Source organism: Mastigoproctus giganteus, chromosome 7, assembly GCF_048544385.1.
Source record: "Mastigoproctus giganteus isolate SK-2022 chromosome 7, ASM4854438v1, whole genome shotgun sequence".
Taxonomy (NCBI): domain Eukaryota; kingdom Metazoa; phylum Arthropoda; class Arachnida; order Uropygi; family Thelyphonidae; genus Mastigoproctus; species Mastigoproctus giganteus.
This window is the reverse complement of record NC_143581.1, coordinates 202,261,754-202,279,415: the sequence shown is the minus strand read 5'-3', so window position 1 is coordinate 202,279,415 and position 17,662 is coordinate 202,261,754. Positions and strand designations below refer to the sequence as shown.

Genomic DNA, 17,662 nt, shown 5'->3' with positions numbered 1-17,662 from the left:
GGATGGCCAGTGCTCAAAACAGAAGGAACTGGAAAGTTGCTGGAGAGGCTTTCATCCTGCAGTGGATTGAAAATGGCTGATGATGATGATGATGATGGTTGACAAAGTGGAGTATCGAGCAATGATCAAGTTCCTGCATTTGCAGGGCAAGAAAGCTCAGGAAATTGACAAAGAAATGAAAGCTGTGTATGGGCAGAATTGTCCATCCTATGACACTAAAAAAGTGGAAGCGGGAGTTCCAGTGTAGTTGTGCAAGTGTCTTTGACGAGCCAAGAGAAGGAAGGCCATCAACATCCACAGACAGTGAGATGGTTGCAAAGGTTGGCAGCTGGTGCTGCGTGACAGATGTGTGACAATTCATTTTATTGCAAAGATAGTGGGAATTAGTTATGGCTGCCTAAAGCATTTTACTTGACCATCTGCACGTGTCTAAGGTCTCCGCGCGATGTGTTCCAAGATTGCTGACGCCTTTGCAGAAGCAATGTCCAAAATGTCGAATGCAATGTCCTTGCCAACTGTTAAATTTGTGTAATGCGGATGTTGAGAACTGTTTTGATCGGTTTGTGAGAAATGACGAATGTTGGGTGTACCAAAAAGAAACTATTGCATGTACGCCACTTTGATTGGTCTCGGAAGTCATAAATGAAGTGGAATCGTGGTTTGATGCAAAAAGTTCGTAGTTCTATGATCAAGGCATTAAAAAACATCCATAGATGGGAGAAATGTGTTACTATACACAGAAAAGGATTAAAGTTCTTGTGAAGTTTTTCATTTCTAGGGCTATTATTTCTAGATAATGGTACGTACGAACTTTTCGATACTCCCTCATATGTACTACTACTACCTAGATAAATAGCTGTCTGTCAGTTGAATCAAGTGTAAGGGTACAATTATTTTGTTAGTGAAGTTTGTTAGTAAACTGTTTTCGGGATAAATCCCGAAAACATTATTGTTTATTTATTTATTACCTAAAAATAACAACCCAGTTAAAAAAATACATATGACATAAAGTCAATTCTTCATTTTAGGGGTTGCGTAACTGACATCTGGTCTGAGTGTAGGATTTATTATGGGATTTCGTTTTTAGAAGCTATCCACGGTTTTTGTGCTTCGTCTTTTGAACTGATCTAAAGTATTATGGAAATAATGTATTATAACACAGTCATTTTGGAACAGATACTTCGGAGACATATAGTTAAAAGTAAGCATTTGCATTACTGAGACTAACAGTCGCATCAACAGACAAATCACTCTTGCAATAGAATTCTGCTGGCAACACTGCCATGTGTTAAGAGACTTGATCTTTTGCCTTTGTGGCTGCTATAATTAATCCAATTAACTGGAAAAAGTCGTTGGTTCTAATCCCATCTAGGTGACAAGAACTAGTATAGGCCCTTGTTGGTAGCACAGTTGGGATAATCAACATCCCTCGCTACACCGGAAAAAAAAAACCTTAGTCGAATTCTGTCAATGACGCAAGGAATACTTATGGTCCTTTTTGCTAATGTGGCTGAATTAGTTCGTCTCTGATAAGGGTAGCATAGATTTTCTCCTGGAAACTCTGGTTTTTCGTCCAGCAAACAGCAAATCGACCACAGAACACATGCAATTTACAGACGTATTATTTACAGACGAATTCTGTCAATGACGCAAGGAATATTTATGGTCCTTTTTGCCAATGTGGCTGAATTAGTTGGTTTCTGATAAGGGTAGCATAGATTTTCTCCTGGAAACTCTGATTTTTCGTCCAGCAAACAGCAAATCGACCACAGAACACATGCAATTTACAGACGTATTATATAAAGAACAATATGGCCTAAGGTGCTGATATGCCCTAAAACTCTGCAATGACCAACCAACTAACTTATTATTATTATTATTATTATTAGCCATATGGCGCAAAGAAGCCTCAGGCTTATGCTGCACCAGCCAAAACAAAAATTTCCCGGGTTACCCTGAGAGAGAGAGTGAGAAGTAGAAAGGAATCACTAAGAAAGAGAAGAATGATGATATCCAGTTCAGGACCCAGACGTGAACCCCTGGAGCTTTGTGGGTAGAATTGGTAGAATTGCCTCTTCCCCATCCGTAGCCAGGTGGGAAGGAGCAGTAGTGCGGCGTAGCACACACTTTTTGATTAGACCAGGGTTCGAGCCCGTCACCACCAAATACGGAGGATGCAGAAAGGTCAGGGAATTGCCACCGCATATTCCTGGAGCAATATGGCCTTAGTTGCTAATGCTCCTAAAAACCAAATAACAAACAAACAAACAAACTCCCCATACCGGGTGGCAAAGACGTGAGTTCGAGTCCCGTCGATGATGAGAGGAATTTTTATGGGCCTTTTTCACAAACGTGGCTGAGTTAGTCGATCTCACTGTTGCACATGGAAGACTGCTGCACAAATTGGAGCAGTGTGGCATTGGAGGCAAACTGCTGCTATGGATAAAGGGGTGGTTGAGGGGGAGAAGACAGAGAGTGGTAATCAATGGACACTGCTCATCGTGGACTAATGTTATTAGTGGAGTCCCTCAGGGTTCAGTATTGGGTCCTTTATTGTTTTCTGTATTTATAAATGATATTGATGATGGTATATCAGGCTTAATGTCCAAGTTTGCAGACGATACGAAGGTTGGCAGGGTTGTCAACGACACTACTGACACTATGCTGCTGCAACAGGATTTGGAAAGGTTGAGCAGATGGGCTTCGAGGTGGCAAATGAAGTTTAACATTGACAAATGTAAAGTACTACATATGGGAAACAGCAACCCCAGAGCAACGTACCAACTCTGTGGTACTACACTGACAGTGGTAGAGAATGAAAGGGACCTGGGGGTGGTTGTGCAGGCAGATATGAAGTTCTCTGAGCAGTGCAGACGGGCTGCAAGAGTAGCTCATGGTGTATTGTCAATGATATATAGGAATTTTTCTAGCAGGGATAAGGAGGTGATTATTCCCTTGTATAAGGCAATGGTCAGGCCACACCTAGAGTACTGTATACAGGCCTGGAGGCCTCATTTCAAGAAGGATGTAGAGCTGCTGGAACGAGTACAGAGAAGGGCAACTAGATTGGTGAATGGGACAAAGGGGTGCTCTTACGAAGAAAGGCTTAAGTTTTGCGAATTACAGTGTCTGGAAACCAGGCACCAGCGAGGTGATCTGATAGACGTGTACAAAGCCTTGAATGGTTTGAGCATGCTCAATGCTGATGGGATTCTTCCTCTTGCTCAGAATAATCACGTGAGAGGGCATAAATTCAAATTGAGGAAAGACAGATGTAGGATAGATGTGCGGAAATTTGCCTTTAGCCAGCGGGTGGTTGGTAGGTGGAACAGACTTCCATCCCTTGTCGTGGAAGTTGATAGCCTAAATAAGTTTAAGGCTCAGCTGGACAGGTATTTCGAACGAACAGAGGGGTGAAGTGGAAGTGGTTATTTTTATTTATTTATGTTACTTTTTTTTTTGGCTGATGCTGCATAAGCTTGCTTTCTTGCATCAAATGCCTCTACTAATGCTAATGCTAATGCTAATCTCAGGAGGTGGTAGCATGATTTTTCTCTCGGAAACTCGAGTTTTACGTCCAGCAGAGAGAAAATACACTACAGACCCCCACACAATGTACAGACTTTATACACAGAACAACTTGTACGGATTTTTCAAACTGTGTGTGTGACTGAGTTAGTCTCATTTAATAAGCGGGCCGCATGGTTTCATTCCGCAAAACAGATAAATCATCCGTATAATGTGTACAGTTTACGGATACGATATATTGACTACTCACGGCCATCATGGGTATCACAGTTGATAGAATCGCCGTCCTCCCCACACCGGTTGGAAAAGACCTGAGTTCGATCCCGTCGATGACGGAAGGAATTTTTATGTGTATTTTTCACAACGTAGCTGAGTTAGTCGATCTCAGGCTAAGGCAGCATGGTTTTTTCTCACGGAAACTCGAGTTTTTCGTCCAGCAAACAGAAAATGAACCAGAGAACCAAAGCAATTTACAGACGGTATATACGGGGCAATATGACCTTAGTCACTGATCCTAAAACTTTACTACAACAAAGACTCCTCACGGTCTTAGCTGCCTCAGTGTAAATTAAAAACAACCCAACTGACCTACTGCACTTAAAAATTACATCACGGTTTATTTGTACTTGGCATCTTGCTTTGGGAATTCGAACTTACATATGGGTAATAGACTTAGATTGTTGCTTCTAAGACCCAAAGCAGCATCTGTTCTGCTCGTACTGTCATCTATTCTGTTCTAAATGTTTATTCAAAAGTCTTTGTGTTCATTTGAATGTCCCTTACACTTTCAAAATAATTAAAGAGATGAATTTAAAAAAGCTGAAGATAATGATTATAATTATAATATATTTTTGAACACGAAACAGCAAAATAAATAATAAAAAATATAACTGAATCATTCATCAACTTAAACTGATTCTCATTCTGATCACGACACCCTCACCTTCTCCACAGACATTTCTCAGTCAGCTTATTCAGCGATTATCAGATTATACATCAATAATGTGAGTTGGAGCATCCAGCATTCTGGCAAATTGCTAACGTATATAAAAAAAGAGAGAGAGAGAGAGAATAAAAAAAGAAAACAGCTTCCTCATCAGAAAATAATCAGCTGCATTTTTAATTAAATGTTATTTGGTTTGATATTCTGTTTCGGTCTAACATACTGTTATACTAATCGCTCGCCAACTCTTGTGATCGAGTAAATCTTTCTTTACTCCAGCCTTTAAAAGAGTTTAACGCTGTCTCATAAGAATATTTTTATTCACATTTTGTTTTAAAACGGTAATACTTCTACCATACCATCTTATGTCTTTTAAAAGTCTAATTAAACTGAACCAATCGATAATATATATATAGCTACATTTCCTCTTTTTGTTTTTATATAAATGCCTTAATACCCTCGTAAAGTGTTTTATGTATTAATTATAGAATAGAATAAATCTCGCCAGAGACCGGCTAACTCAGCTACGTTGTGAAAAAGGCCCATAAAAATTCCTTATGTCATCGACGACTTGAACTGAGGTCATTTTCACCCAGTGTGGAAAGGATGGCGATTCTACCAACTGTTCTCCCCACGATGGCAAATCCGTAGTTTTGTAAAATGTCGATATGACGGACCGTTGCACATAATAGTTAAAGACAAGTTACAGAAAGTATTTGGAAAGTCATCCCCTCCCAAAACAGTGTGCAATTCCTACAGAAGTTCTATGAACTCGGATTTATGCAAAATGCCAATTCTGTAAAATTAGGCAGAAAACCAAATGCCATAACCAATGCAAACACTACAAACACGGTATTGTTTTTTTAGAATCTGCTAACGCCTTATCTTATAAGGAGTTGGAATTTCTCGTTAAAATATTCAGAGAATAATCGCAAACATTGGAGCAACACCTACCGAATTCAAATCCTGCTAAAACAGAAGCCAAATGCAGAGTAGTAGGGTATGCACATCCATTAAATGAGTTTATTCTTTAATATTTTTCAAATATACAACTTATTTCTTATGAAACAGAGTATTTGTATACAGAAGTACTTTTTACATCTGATGCCTCTTTTGTAGTCCACATGTATGGAAAATTTCAGAAAGTCATACAGTATACTGGAATACATGAATTTTTGGGTTCGCTCTATTGTATGTATTTGGTACATAAATAAACAAAATAGTAAATATATCAGCGCGGATGGGTAACATTAAAACACTGCTGAGCCTTTTATGCAGATGTTTCGAGTGTTTCTGAAGAAAATTTATGTGATATGGTTGACAGTTTAATTCGTTGTATGGAATGGTGTTTGGAGATAAATTGCGTACACTGGGAACACATTTTTCCACAATAGATGCTTTGGTTATGTTTTGAAGTTTTCAAGGATGGAAATCCTCAGTTTCAATTCGAAAATAACCATGTAAATCGAGACCAACAAAACAACAGTTATGTGAAATAAAACCAGCTAAAAGAAATATTCAATTTATTCAAACATTTAATGCGAATGTATTGTTACTATATTTAAATTTTCATTTCATGAGGAGTCACAATAAATCCAATGTTGCTGCTAAGAAGAAGTTTTCGCTAGAATAATTAAGGAACTTTTAGTACAAAAGGCTCATTCAGAAATTAATAAATGCATGTTTACAAAAAATAGCGAGTTTTCAGTCTCCAAGCTAAAAGCCAAAGGACCTTCAGCCTTGATAAGAACTCATTATGCAGCTTACTCACGACTCGCCTCTTCCTGAAACATTATAAAAAATAGTTGTAATTATTTCTCTCTCTGTATCACACCCTCATGCGGACATCGATAACTAATCTTGCTTTCGAAACTTGTTTCCGGTTTTTCTCATTAGGAATGCTCTTGAAATTCAATGATTTTTGATTGTGCAATGTTATTTTCTTTGAAGTTTCTAGTATAACGCGTTTCTCCATCTGCATATCCTTGCCAAAAGAAGTTTAAAAGTTCTAGTTTTCAGCTCTTTGTCTTCGGGATTTACTACCAACCACAGGACAAAACTCGGATGCTGAATTTTGCTTGTAACTATCCACTACCGACCTCAGATAAACACACGTGGGCTTTTTTCCCCTCCCACGTGTTGACAAGCGTTCAGCTTGAGGTACACTTTACGTGGGAATGACTGATAGTATCTCCGACTCTCGGAGTTTATAGTTGCCTGGATATACATGTCTCACACCTTCCATGCGTCAAATGAAACCTTGAAAATATTGTAATTCTATGAATGTTTTCAGCTGCTTAAATCGTTGGTTTTCTTTCTTCTTCTTTGAGAAGGTTGCATACAAGATGGATGCAATTTTATACTTCGAACAACTTCGTTGAAACTACATCTTTTGTCATGATGTACTGTACGTATTCCCGTTTACTAACCAAGATCCTTCTGTTAACCTTTGTTGCCCTTCTATGCGGTTCGGAGAAGTACCGTTCTCGCACCAGTCAGGTAAGTGGCTTTTTCCATTAACTCAGGTATCAGTAATGAAATTTGAATGGCTTCCTTCAATTGCATAAATGCGAAGGGAATTATTTTGCTTTTGTTTTACTTTCCGGAATACGTTTATAATTCGGTAATAAAAAATATTGGCTATTTATAGTCATATTAAAATTTGACTACTTTTATTCTACATTTTTCTTTTCTTTTGGCACCTTAGCTATAATATACAGTATTATTTTATTATTTATTTTAGATTTTATTTTCGGATTACCTCGAATTTAAAGAATAACTTAAAGGATAAAGCTCTAAATGTTAAAGTTTTATAATAAATTTAATATTTTTTATAATTTATATTATGCGTTATTTGTAATTTCGTGCAGAAAATGATTTTGCATTATATAATATCTGTGAAGCATTTTTTTTACTTCAGTTTTATGCTAATTCTAATTATATCCGGTAGGTGACTCTAAAGCAGTGTTAAATTCAGTGTAATGATAGACCGGAATATTTTAAAACGGGACGATTTATGCACAGGCTCATGAGGCACCAGCTTGGGGAGCGGTGGGTGTCCCATTAAAGGAGTTAAATTCGTCCTAATTGTAAACATGAAAATGGAGACAATCGAAAATAATCCTTCTTCCCCTGCATCCCCAAAGACGATGAATCTGCGTTTATTCACCTTGGTCAAATTAATGTGGAATCAAGTGGCCTTGATTCAATGTTGATTTGAGGAATAGGCTTTAGAAACAGAGGAAACTGTTGGAGTTTTCCCTTCCGAACACAGTTTCTAAGGGTCATTCATTTTAAACGAGACGCGAAAAAAAAAAAAAAGTTGGAAATTTTAATAATTTTTAAGTTTTAAAAAATAACAGAAATTGTAGTACTCCAAGTATACAATCATAAATATTCTGAAATTATACAAAATAAGGAGAAGAAATATTTTATAACTGGTTCTCAATGGATAAAATGACGGTTATACTTGCATGTCGACTGAATTTGACTAATTTTCATTAGTCAAATTCAGATATCACACCCTGAAATGTTACGTATTAGCCTTTCTCGGCCAGATAATACATTTGATTGAATAACTGTATTATTATGAGAAGAATTAGTAATGAATCAGTATTATTAGTGGATAATGATGCTGAAAACAAGCTTATGCAGAATCAGCCAAAAAAAATTACCTTATCACATCACCTGTCCATCCCCTACAATAATTAGTCTAGTTCGTCCTTGACTTTATTCAAACTACCCACCTCCACAACAACAGATGAAAGTTTGTCGATTGCACCAATAATCAACCACCCGCTGAAAGAAAACTTCTGCACATGTCTCCTGCAATCATCCTTCCCGAATTTGAATTTATTTTCCCTCGTGTGTGTAGTCTGGGCAAGAGGAATAATATCATCAGTATTGCGCTTGCTCAACCCATTCAAAACCTTAAGCACTTATTCAGATCATTCCTCAGATGACTAGTCTCCAGACGCTGCACTTTGTAGAAGTGAAGTCCTTCTTGGAAAGACCACCATTTCGTTTTTTCATTAATCTCTTTGCCCTTCTCTGCACCCATTCCAGCAGATCCTAAATTCACAAAATAAATTCACAAAAGTCTTGCTAGTGGGTGAGTTACCAACCCACAAATGTGTATTCAAAATGGTCGAACTGGTCACCATGCATGTCCAGTTACAAGAAAAATTCTACTCCATCATTCTCTGCAAGGCCGAATTGATTGACAAGGCTCTCAACATGTACGCTTTCCTATCGGGTCTTGAAAGAATTGCAGACATTTTCAACGTGTTGTCTGATGCATGTAAAATCTGGCGTTGAGTTGGGAACTGTGAGATAATGGGTTCCCATTTTAGTTCCTTCGCGGGCATCCACCTTATTCTTAAACTCTCATAAATGCCCATCAGAATACCGAATTCACGCCTTATTGACAGTATACAATAGCAGTATTTTTGTGTGATTATTTATTATTAATCTTTGTAAAAATAAAAAAATCTAAAAATGAGTTATAACTAAAATTTTATTAAGAAATTTAAGTAATTAATAAAACTAATTTATACATTTATTTTTTATATGTTAAAGACATAAGGATAAATTCAAAATAATTAAAAATATTGTCCACTTTCAGCGATTGTTGGTAGGTGGCGGTAAAGTCGCAGATTTTATTATTGCTTAAATAAAGTTTAAGACTGAAAATTGATCAATAAATAAAATTACTGAAATAATTAAAGTTTGTAAAAATAAAAGTCCTAAAATGAGTTTGTTTCAACTAAAAGTTTATTAAGAAAACTTAAGTATTTATTATTAATTATTAGTAATAATTATTAAATACATTAATAATTATTTAATTATTAATGTTTGTATCCAATTTCAGTCATGGCTGGCAGATGGCGATAAAATCGCAAATGTTATTATTGCTAGCAAAGTTTCAAATGTAGTTTGCGACTGACAATTAATTAAAAAAATAAAATTAGCGAATATTGTTGATCTTATTTCATTTTTTTAATTAAATTTCAGATAATGTGACTAATAATTTTTTCTTATTTCGATCAGAGATTGAATTTTCCAACTTCAAAGAGGAAAATATATTCAATAATGAACAGTACGCAATCAGATAATGAAAAATATATTCAGTCGCTTTCCTCGTGTTTTAACTCTTGCAAGTGGAGGCAAGATCGAAATTGCAAATTCCAGCAACGTTGCTCTCGTACTCTTCTTAGAGAAAGACTTTGTTTAATCCGAAGGTGTATGCAAAATTCTACGCTTCTGCATTACAAGAGGCCATTTGAGAAGGGTTTCCAGAGTCCAGTTTCCCACCCGAAAGTATTGTATTATTTAGAAAATCTGGTGTATTCGGAATGGTCCAACTGGTCACCATGCATGTCCAGTTGCAAGAAACGTCGGTTTCGTACTTGTGAGATGTCGTTGGTGTGTGGAAATAAGATAATCCAAGAAGATCAGGAGTGTTACAAGAAAATTGAAAACTGCCAAAAACCGCTACATCACAGAAAGAAAAGACGGAGAAGAAGGAGAGGAAAGCGGAGAAAAAAGAAACTGGACCATTCAGATGATGACACAGGTAAGTCCGAATTTTAATAAAAAAAAATCAGAACCCGATTCAGTGCAGAATAAATGTTTTACTAGATTTATTAAATATTTTTTAAATATAAAAGGTTAAATTGTTAAAATTATTATTAAAATGATTGGTTTAAATATTAATTTTTATTAAATATCCAATTAAATTAAATATTATATTGAATATTTATTTTATTTTATTATATTAATTTCTTTATGTTTTATTAAATATTTTTCACTAGATCGGTGACCATTTGTTTGAAAACATTATTGAATCCGTTGTTGTATGTCTTCTTGCTGTACAATTTTTTGGAGCCTTCAATTTGCCTGAAATCAGTTAATAAACTATGTTCTTCATTATCTTTTTGTAGTTCGGGATTTTCATTATGTTATCAACCTCGAGTCGAAGTTTTCTTCACGATTTAGTAAATGTTGAACTTGGAATTTTGTTCCCAGCTATTACTACATTGTAAATTCATTTTCGATATTGATGTCTGTTAACGATTCTATGAAACCTGTGTTCATCTTTTCTATCTTTTCCAAAATTAAACCTCATCAATTTTTTTGGTGGAAGATCAAGGCCCTTTTCTTTAATGCTGCTTTTATCAGTCTGCTGATTGGAGTTGCGTGTTGTCTTTTTTGCATAAACCACATAATTCATTGTCTGTTATCTCTAATTTTGGTTTCGTTTCTTTAAGGTGGATTGAGAATTCAACGATTCTTGTGGAACACACCGAGTGCAAAATAACTATAGAATTTTTATGATTTTTTTTTTCCAATATTTTACAGTTGTTTCTCCATAGAACAACTCTGTGGTCAGGCGCTAAGGCACATAAGTACCCGTGCTTTGAGTGAAACTAGTTCAAGCCTGTGACTGCTAAATACGGTGCTGTATTTAGCAGTCCTGGTGTATAAAATATAAAATTTATTTATTTTTATTTATCTTTTCTAACCCATATTTCAGTTTACACAATATTTATTTCGTTTATGTAAGCTGACCTTTCGGAAACAACTCTCCACGCAAGCGTAGCTCACGGCACATTGCAGTGTGCCGTGAGCATCTGAGACAGTGTGTTTAAAGGGGAGGGGGGAAGGAGACCGTTGGTTGATTTAGTGAGCAGTTAAGCGGACTTTTATTAAGAGGACTTCTGCTTGTGAAGACAATAGGTACAAAGCACTGATTGTCATCACCATGTACGTCCATCCGTCCGCATGTAATAACTCCACTTCTAATGGATGAATTTTCGTAAAATTTTATATTTGGCTCTTTTAGCAACATTTGTCAGGGCATTCGAAATTTCATTAAAACTAGCCGATAAAATATGGGAATTATTATTTCTTCGTCTCTCTGTCTGTCTGTATGCAAGAACTTGACTCTCAGTGGATGGCTTTTTCATAAAATTTTGTTTAACTCATATAAAAGGATTTTCCAAGCCTTTTATAACTTTTTTTTTATCTCTAGATAATGGAAGATTTCTCTATCTGGACAGTAAAAATTGCGGTATTGCCAAAAACAATTTTCTACTTCGCATAATTGGTGGTCGGGAGGCAACAAAAGGAAGCTGGCCGTGGCAGGTGAGAAAAAAAAAAAATGTATATAATATATTATAATACGAAGTACTATTTAGAGTAATAATGAACTGCCTGTTTCAACAGAAGAGAAAATTCACTGTCAAATCCTTTTTACATCATCATTTAATGTTCACACGTAATACGTACAAATTAAAGTACTTATTGAAAGTCTGTCGCACCCCATCCTTTTAATAGAACCCTTTTTTTTTTGCTTTTCTTTTGTTATTCGAGATACCATTTTTTAGATTCGATTGCGTACAAAAACTAGTGTTGGTCATGAGTTTTTCTAGGTTAATTTTTAATTCAGTTGTTGTTGAAAAAATTTTCTAGTATAAACTTTTATTTTTCAATAAAAAGCAACATTAATTTTATTTTTTTATAAAATTTTTATGCGTCATAAATTATGAATTTATGATTCCATTTTTTTTTTTTTTTTTTTTTTTCAGTTAACAATACTTAATCGCTACAGAGAACCTTTTTGTGGTGGAACCCTGCTCACTCCTTTGTGGGTGGTCACTGCAGCTCACTGTATTAGGAAGCGTCTGTTTGTGAGGGCAGGGGAGTACGACCTCGTAACAGATGAAGGAACGGAGCAAGAGATTGGAGTCATGGATACATTTGAACACCCCGATTATGACACTACGACAGTAGACAATGACATTGCTCTTCTCAAACTGCGTCAACCGTTTGAACTAAATGAATTTGTCCAGCCAATCTGTTTACCAGGTCCTGATGAGGAGATTCCCTTGAACACCCCTGCGATCATTCTTGGGTGGGGTAAAAGAAGAAATTCGGCTGTATTCGGAACAGACGTTTTACATCAAGCCGAAGTCCCTATAGTGAACACGAAGCATTGCCGAGAAGTGTACGAAGAATATTACATCAGTGACAACATGATGTGTGCGGGATATAAGCGTGGGAGGGTGGATTCGTGCGCGGGTGATAGCGGAGGACCTTTGTTGTTTAAAAGAGCTGGGAAATGGGCCATCTTTGGTATTACAAGCTTTGGGGAAGGATGTGGTAAGAGAGGTAAGTACGGAATCTATGCAAAGGTTTCCCGATTTGTGAAGTGGATTAAGAGGACTATCAACAAATACACGAGACGGGATCATCCTCGATGATATCTTGATTCGAGTTCGATTTGCTAGTGATTTGTCGAATGTCAGTCAGTTACAACCCAAAAATAAAAGGTAATATTTGAAAGTTTTCAGAGTCCTAGGTTATATTACTTTATTTTGAAATTTATTTAATCAACAAAATTTAATTATTTAAGTTATTGTCGAATAACACGAAAGTATCATATCAGCACAAAATCTATTTTCAATTTAAAGAACTGAAATGGATTGAGAATAGCATAGGATGAAATACACTGCCCTACCATTAATATTCGAACACTTGCATATCTACAAATAACCATTATATTCGGGAAAACTAATAACGCGTATCGACCCTTTATGACAGATTCTAGTCTCCGTGGGACACTCAACTCTCTCCACTGGTTTTACGCAAATGTCCTCCGATATTTCCAGTCATTGGGCCTTCAAAGCGCCGACCAATTCGGCTCTGTTTTTCGAGTAGTCTCTCCTCACACGCAGTCCACGATCCAATTCATTCCAGAGGTTCTCTGTAGATCAAGGGTCTGGACTGGCCAGTCCAGCATTTGGCTTATGTCCTTGAATCAGTCCGCCACAACGCGAGCAGTATGAGTAGAGAGTTGCATGATACAGGTATGGGCCTTCCCCATTGTGCTATCTATGTACATGATACATTATTGTCCAGGACGTCTAAATAGACCTCAGCATTCGTGGTTTTCTCCAACACAACAAATGGTCCCACACTAAACTACGAAAAATAGCCCTAGATACGTGGGCTGTTTTTCATAGTTTAGTTCATTATCATACGTGGTGCTTGGTTAGGACGTGACCAACTGTCAACGGAGGTTTGCATATTAATGACAGAGCAATATGGGATTCATGTGATGATACAGAATCACATGAATCCACATCACAAATGGTCGTGAACGTGCTATACTTTGCATTCACTGATCTTTCGAAGGCAGAGAGTCTGCTTTTACACGAATTCGGCGAATACAGTATTGCAGGTTAAATATTGGACTGTTTTTCTTTCTTTTCTTTTCGTCCAATGTCAGTCCTAACAGCTGAAGGTCATGGAAAAATTGCAATTAAAAATTAGTTATGGTAACATTGATTAATAAGATTAGGAGAATCGCGATATCCGAAGTATTCGAAAGCAGATCCAACTCGGATATTATACGAAATGATAAAATGGAAAGCGAATCATACTCCAGAATTAGATCACACGTTCGCACTTGAAAGGCATTCAATTCAAATTGTTTTTATGAAGATAAATTTTTGTTTCATGCATTCAAGTTTCATGCTGTCTTTTACAGATGATTTTATGTAATTTATTTACAAAGATTTTGTTTATCACCGTTGTACAACATACGTGTTTTAATAAAAACTAAGATTTTTATATAAGTTATTGTATCATCACAACACAGTACACGTTGGACATTACTTCAGACTTAAGTTTTAATACTCACAAAAAAACTTCATTTCAATTTATTTTTGTTAAAATATAAAATTTAGATAAAAAAAAATCTCGCTTTTGATTTCACTAACTATTCTAAATTAATTATAAGGGCATCATATTCCCATATGGATACTTTGAAAAGAAGAACACAATGTTGATTGATTAAATATACCACATTTGTATTACTTTTGCTTGCCTGTGCATTGAAACCATCTTATTGAAAAAGTCCTTATACATAATTTATAAATGACAATTTTTATGTTAATTTATCATAATAATTTTTACTGGTCACGTGTTATTTTACAGATATTTTTCAGACTGCTGCAACGGTTATTAATAAACTTACTAATTTTTCTGTACATTTTATTTTGTGGCATGCTGTAAAAAATATCGACTCAGAAGGGAAGCATTTTCCCTCAAACATTTCTTCACGATCAAATAATAAGTAATACATACTAGTGGCAAGTTTATATTACAGAATTAATTTCGTAAAATAGCGAAAAATAACAAAATAATAACACCAGAATTAAAAATGAAAAACTTTCTTGTCATTAAACTCAAATTGGGTCTTTGCGCACTATGCTACATCCTGTCAGTGACGTAATTTCCGGATCACATCTCACTTATTCTATGTTATAGCAATAATTGTATCACGAATAGACAGATAAGTATAGCGTAAGAAACAGAGATAGAGACAGAGAGAGAAAGGTATTTACATTTTTTATTTTTAAGTTTAAAAGCTATTTAAAGGAGAAAGCATTTAATAAATATTTATTTTTTTAAAACATGCGAGGAACTGAAACAAATATTTCGCAAACAAAAATGTTTTAAGCTAAAATTAATCCTTAATCATTCTTTGAGCAATTTTCAGTGAAAATTTTTATATTTACTATATTTACAGTTTTTCTCGTGACGTCACGTTTTGATATATTCTTCACATTATTCATGGTAGCCTGTTGTACAAATTTCTAAAAATAAACATCGCTGCTGCATATGTTCTTATAATGATGGATTTAAAATAGAAAAACACTATAGAATTTTAATTTTTATTTCATATTTATTATTTTAAAACTTCTTATTAAAGAAGCTGAATTTATTTATACACCTTTCTTTATTTTATAATCCTGACATGAAAAAAGAAATATCGGTGCATGATATTGAAATTTTTATTTTCTGATATGTGATTAAGCTGTGATAAAGTACTTTCTATAGTGATATATGTAATTTAAAAACAGAACAGGGCTCGACAAAAAATGGTTGCCATAGTGATTAAGAAACCATTTTGGTAATTGGTATTTCACAGGTGAAGCTAAAAAACCAGTTTTTCTTTGTTACACTCTCTCTTTTCACCTTATCACATGACTCGAGTTACTGCTTAATGACTTCCATTACTTTTTTAATATCCCCTCCACAGCTGGTGGCCTTTTGGCATTTAGGAGCCTCTAGAAGTACTGCTAAATAAGATTCATCTATAGTGATTTCGTTTTGATCAACAATTTATTTTAAATTTAATAATTAAAATAACCATCCATTTTTTTTTCCTGTTTACTGTAATAAAACAACTCACAGATCTTAAAAATAACATTTATCTGTACAATTATTGGATTGAGCGAATTATTCATAAACACACGCATTAAATCAATAAACACAAACCTTTTAGCACCTCTTTAGCTATACATTTCCTTCCATATTTATTCCATAAATTATAACTTAAATCATCAAATATTTTTTATTAAAATGTCTTGTTTGGTGGGTAAAAAAATATTTTGACTGTACTGCACTTAAAAAACGAGATTTTATTCCAAAATGGTAAAAGCCATTATTTTCTCTGTCCTTTTTAAAAAGAAAGTGCAGATGTTCTTCGCTCCACCTGTTTTAATAATAAAAAATTCACTTCAATTCCTGTTTATCCACTAAGGAGATGCCAGTGAGCAGATGTACTCTTCGCACTTGACAGCATGTCTTGCCAGTGCTCTTTACTCTTTTCTGACATGCTGTTAGCTCCAACGTGTGTTCTACCCAGCACGTGTTTGTTCCCAAGACCTGATTTACTGCATAAAGTTATAAGAATATCAACTTCAGAAAGTGAAGACTGAGGCACGTGAATAAAGAAATTCTCGGAAAAGTCAACCAGAGGAGTCTTCTTCTTCGATGTGGTCTTCCTTGTGCGAACTAATTTCCTTCTAACGTAGAGCGCAACTTTCACAAATACGACTGGAAAAAATAAATAAATAATATTTATTGTTTAATGAAAAGTTTGTAAACTTATTTTATTAAATGTATAGCTATTTTATAATATAATTTTATTTTTATATAACAGGGAGTTGTTATTTTGGCCCTCCCAGTACGAAATGCAACATTGCCCAAGACAGGATTTGTCCTTTATGAAAACGTTCCAGTTTAAAGATTCGTCACGTATTAAACAAGATTCGAACATATACATTGTATCTCATTGAAAAATATGGTTAGTTGGCGTGGCATCGAGCAAACACCACAATAATTCGGTTCCTGAACTACAATGGACAAAAAATAAGTTGGGCAATGTCTTCATCTATAGATTATTAAACAGAATAATCAAACAAAAGAATTAATTAACTTGCACACAACTCTGGGCTGGATTTTGCAGAGTTTGTCAAACATGGTGTATATAAGTGTTACTGTGGCGTATTTATACAATAAGTTATACTTCATTATGATTTAAAACTATAATATTTAGTGAACTGCTAAGACTACCGAATTATGTAATAAATTAAATGAATTGGACAATGAAGAAAGACCGTTGAGGCCATGTTCTTGGAAAGATTTTCTCTTGCCATTGGACGGCTATTTTGCAGTATTGTATTCTTATTATTCTATATTTTTAAATCACAAAAAATAAATATAAGACTACAATTAATTATATATAATTACCTGAATCTTTCTCCTTTCGTCTTAGCTGCAAATTCCTTATTTTTAAAACAGACAGGGTTAAAGTTGTACTAGTAGGGTTATAAGAAAGGGAAAACAGCAACTCTCCTCTTGGACCACACTGCTGTAAATTATTATTATTATTTTATTAATAAAGTTTATACAGAAATTATCGACTTAATATAGAAAATTCCCCTTTCCCTTAAGGACTTGCGACTTCCCCAGAAGTTTCAAAGTCCTTATGGGAAAGGGAAGAGGAATCCTAATTAATGTCGTGCAATAAATTGAATTTATTTGCCTTGAAAGTAGCAAAGACCCCCCGTTAAGAAGTGGGCCAAAAAGACACTAAATAATAATTCTCTGTACAAATGACACTAAATAATTTAATATTTATTTTTATTATTAGATTTTTAAAATACAATTGATAAATTGTTTTTTAAAAATCTAAAATCTTTACGAATCACTGTCATTCGGTGATTCGTAGAGTGCCTCTTATCCTTCGAACAAAAATTATAATCTCCTTGCTTTTGTGCCATAAAAAACCAAAAACCAAACCAAATCATAATCTGCTTCTGAACAATTTTGACT

The 17,662-nt window shown here is 35.0% G+C and overlaps 2 protein-coding genes across 3 annotated transcripts in view; one reads left to right on the top strand and one right to left on the bottom strand.

Annotated features, from left to right (window-relative positions):
* Positions 1–6,434: 6,434 nt before the first annotated feature.
* LOC150083584 (uncharacterized) lies at positions 6,435–16,191 on the top strand. Of its 2 annotated transcripts, XR_016547210.1 has the most exons (5): positions 6,435–6,970; positions 9,521–10,046; positions 11,505–11,617; positions 12,061–12,804; positions 16,086–16,191. XR_016547210.1 is itself a non-coding variant. In XM_090378076.1 (4 exons), the coding sequence occupies exons 1-4, from the start codon at positions 6,821–6,823 to the stop codon at positions 12,733–12,735; spliced, it is 1,464 nt and encodes a 487-aa protein (XP_090234202.1). In that variant the 5' UTR covers positions 6,435–6,820; the 3' UTR covers positions 12,736–13,936. The 2 variants fall into 2 exon arrangements, 1 of the variants encoding a protein (XP_090234202.1); XM_090378076.1 differs by lacking the exon at positions 16,086–16,191 and having other exon boundaries at positions 12,061–13,936.
* The window catches only part of LOC150083583 (synaptotagmin-7-like), a 28,237-nt gene continuing 26,578 nt past the window's right edge, over positions 16,004–17,662 (bottom strand). Inside the window, exons 2-3 of the mRNA XM_090378077.1 lie at positions 17,078–17,198; positions 16,004–16,381 (exon numbers count right to left, since the gene is read on the bottom strand). Coding sequence (XP_090234203.1) covers positions 16,074–16,381; positions 17,078–17,198 — 429 coding nt within the window. The 3' untranslated portion in view covers positions 16,004–16,073. The remainder of the gene's footprint in view (positions 16,382–17,077; positions 17,199–17,662) is intronic.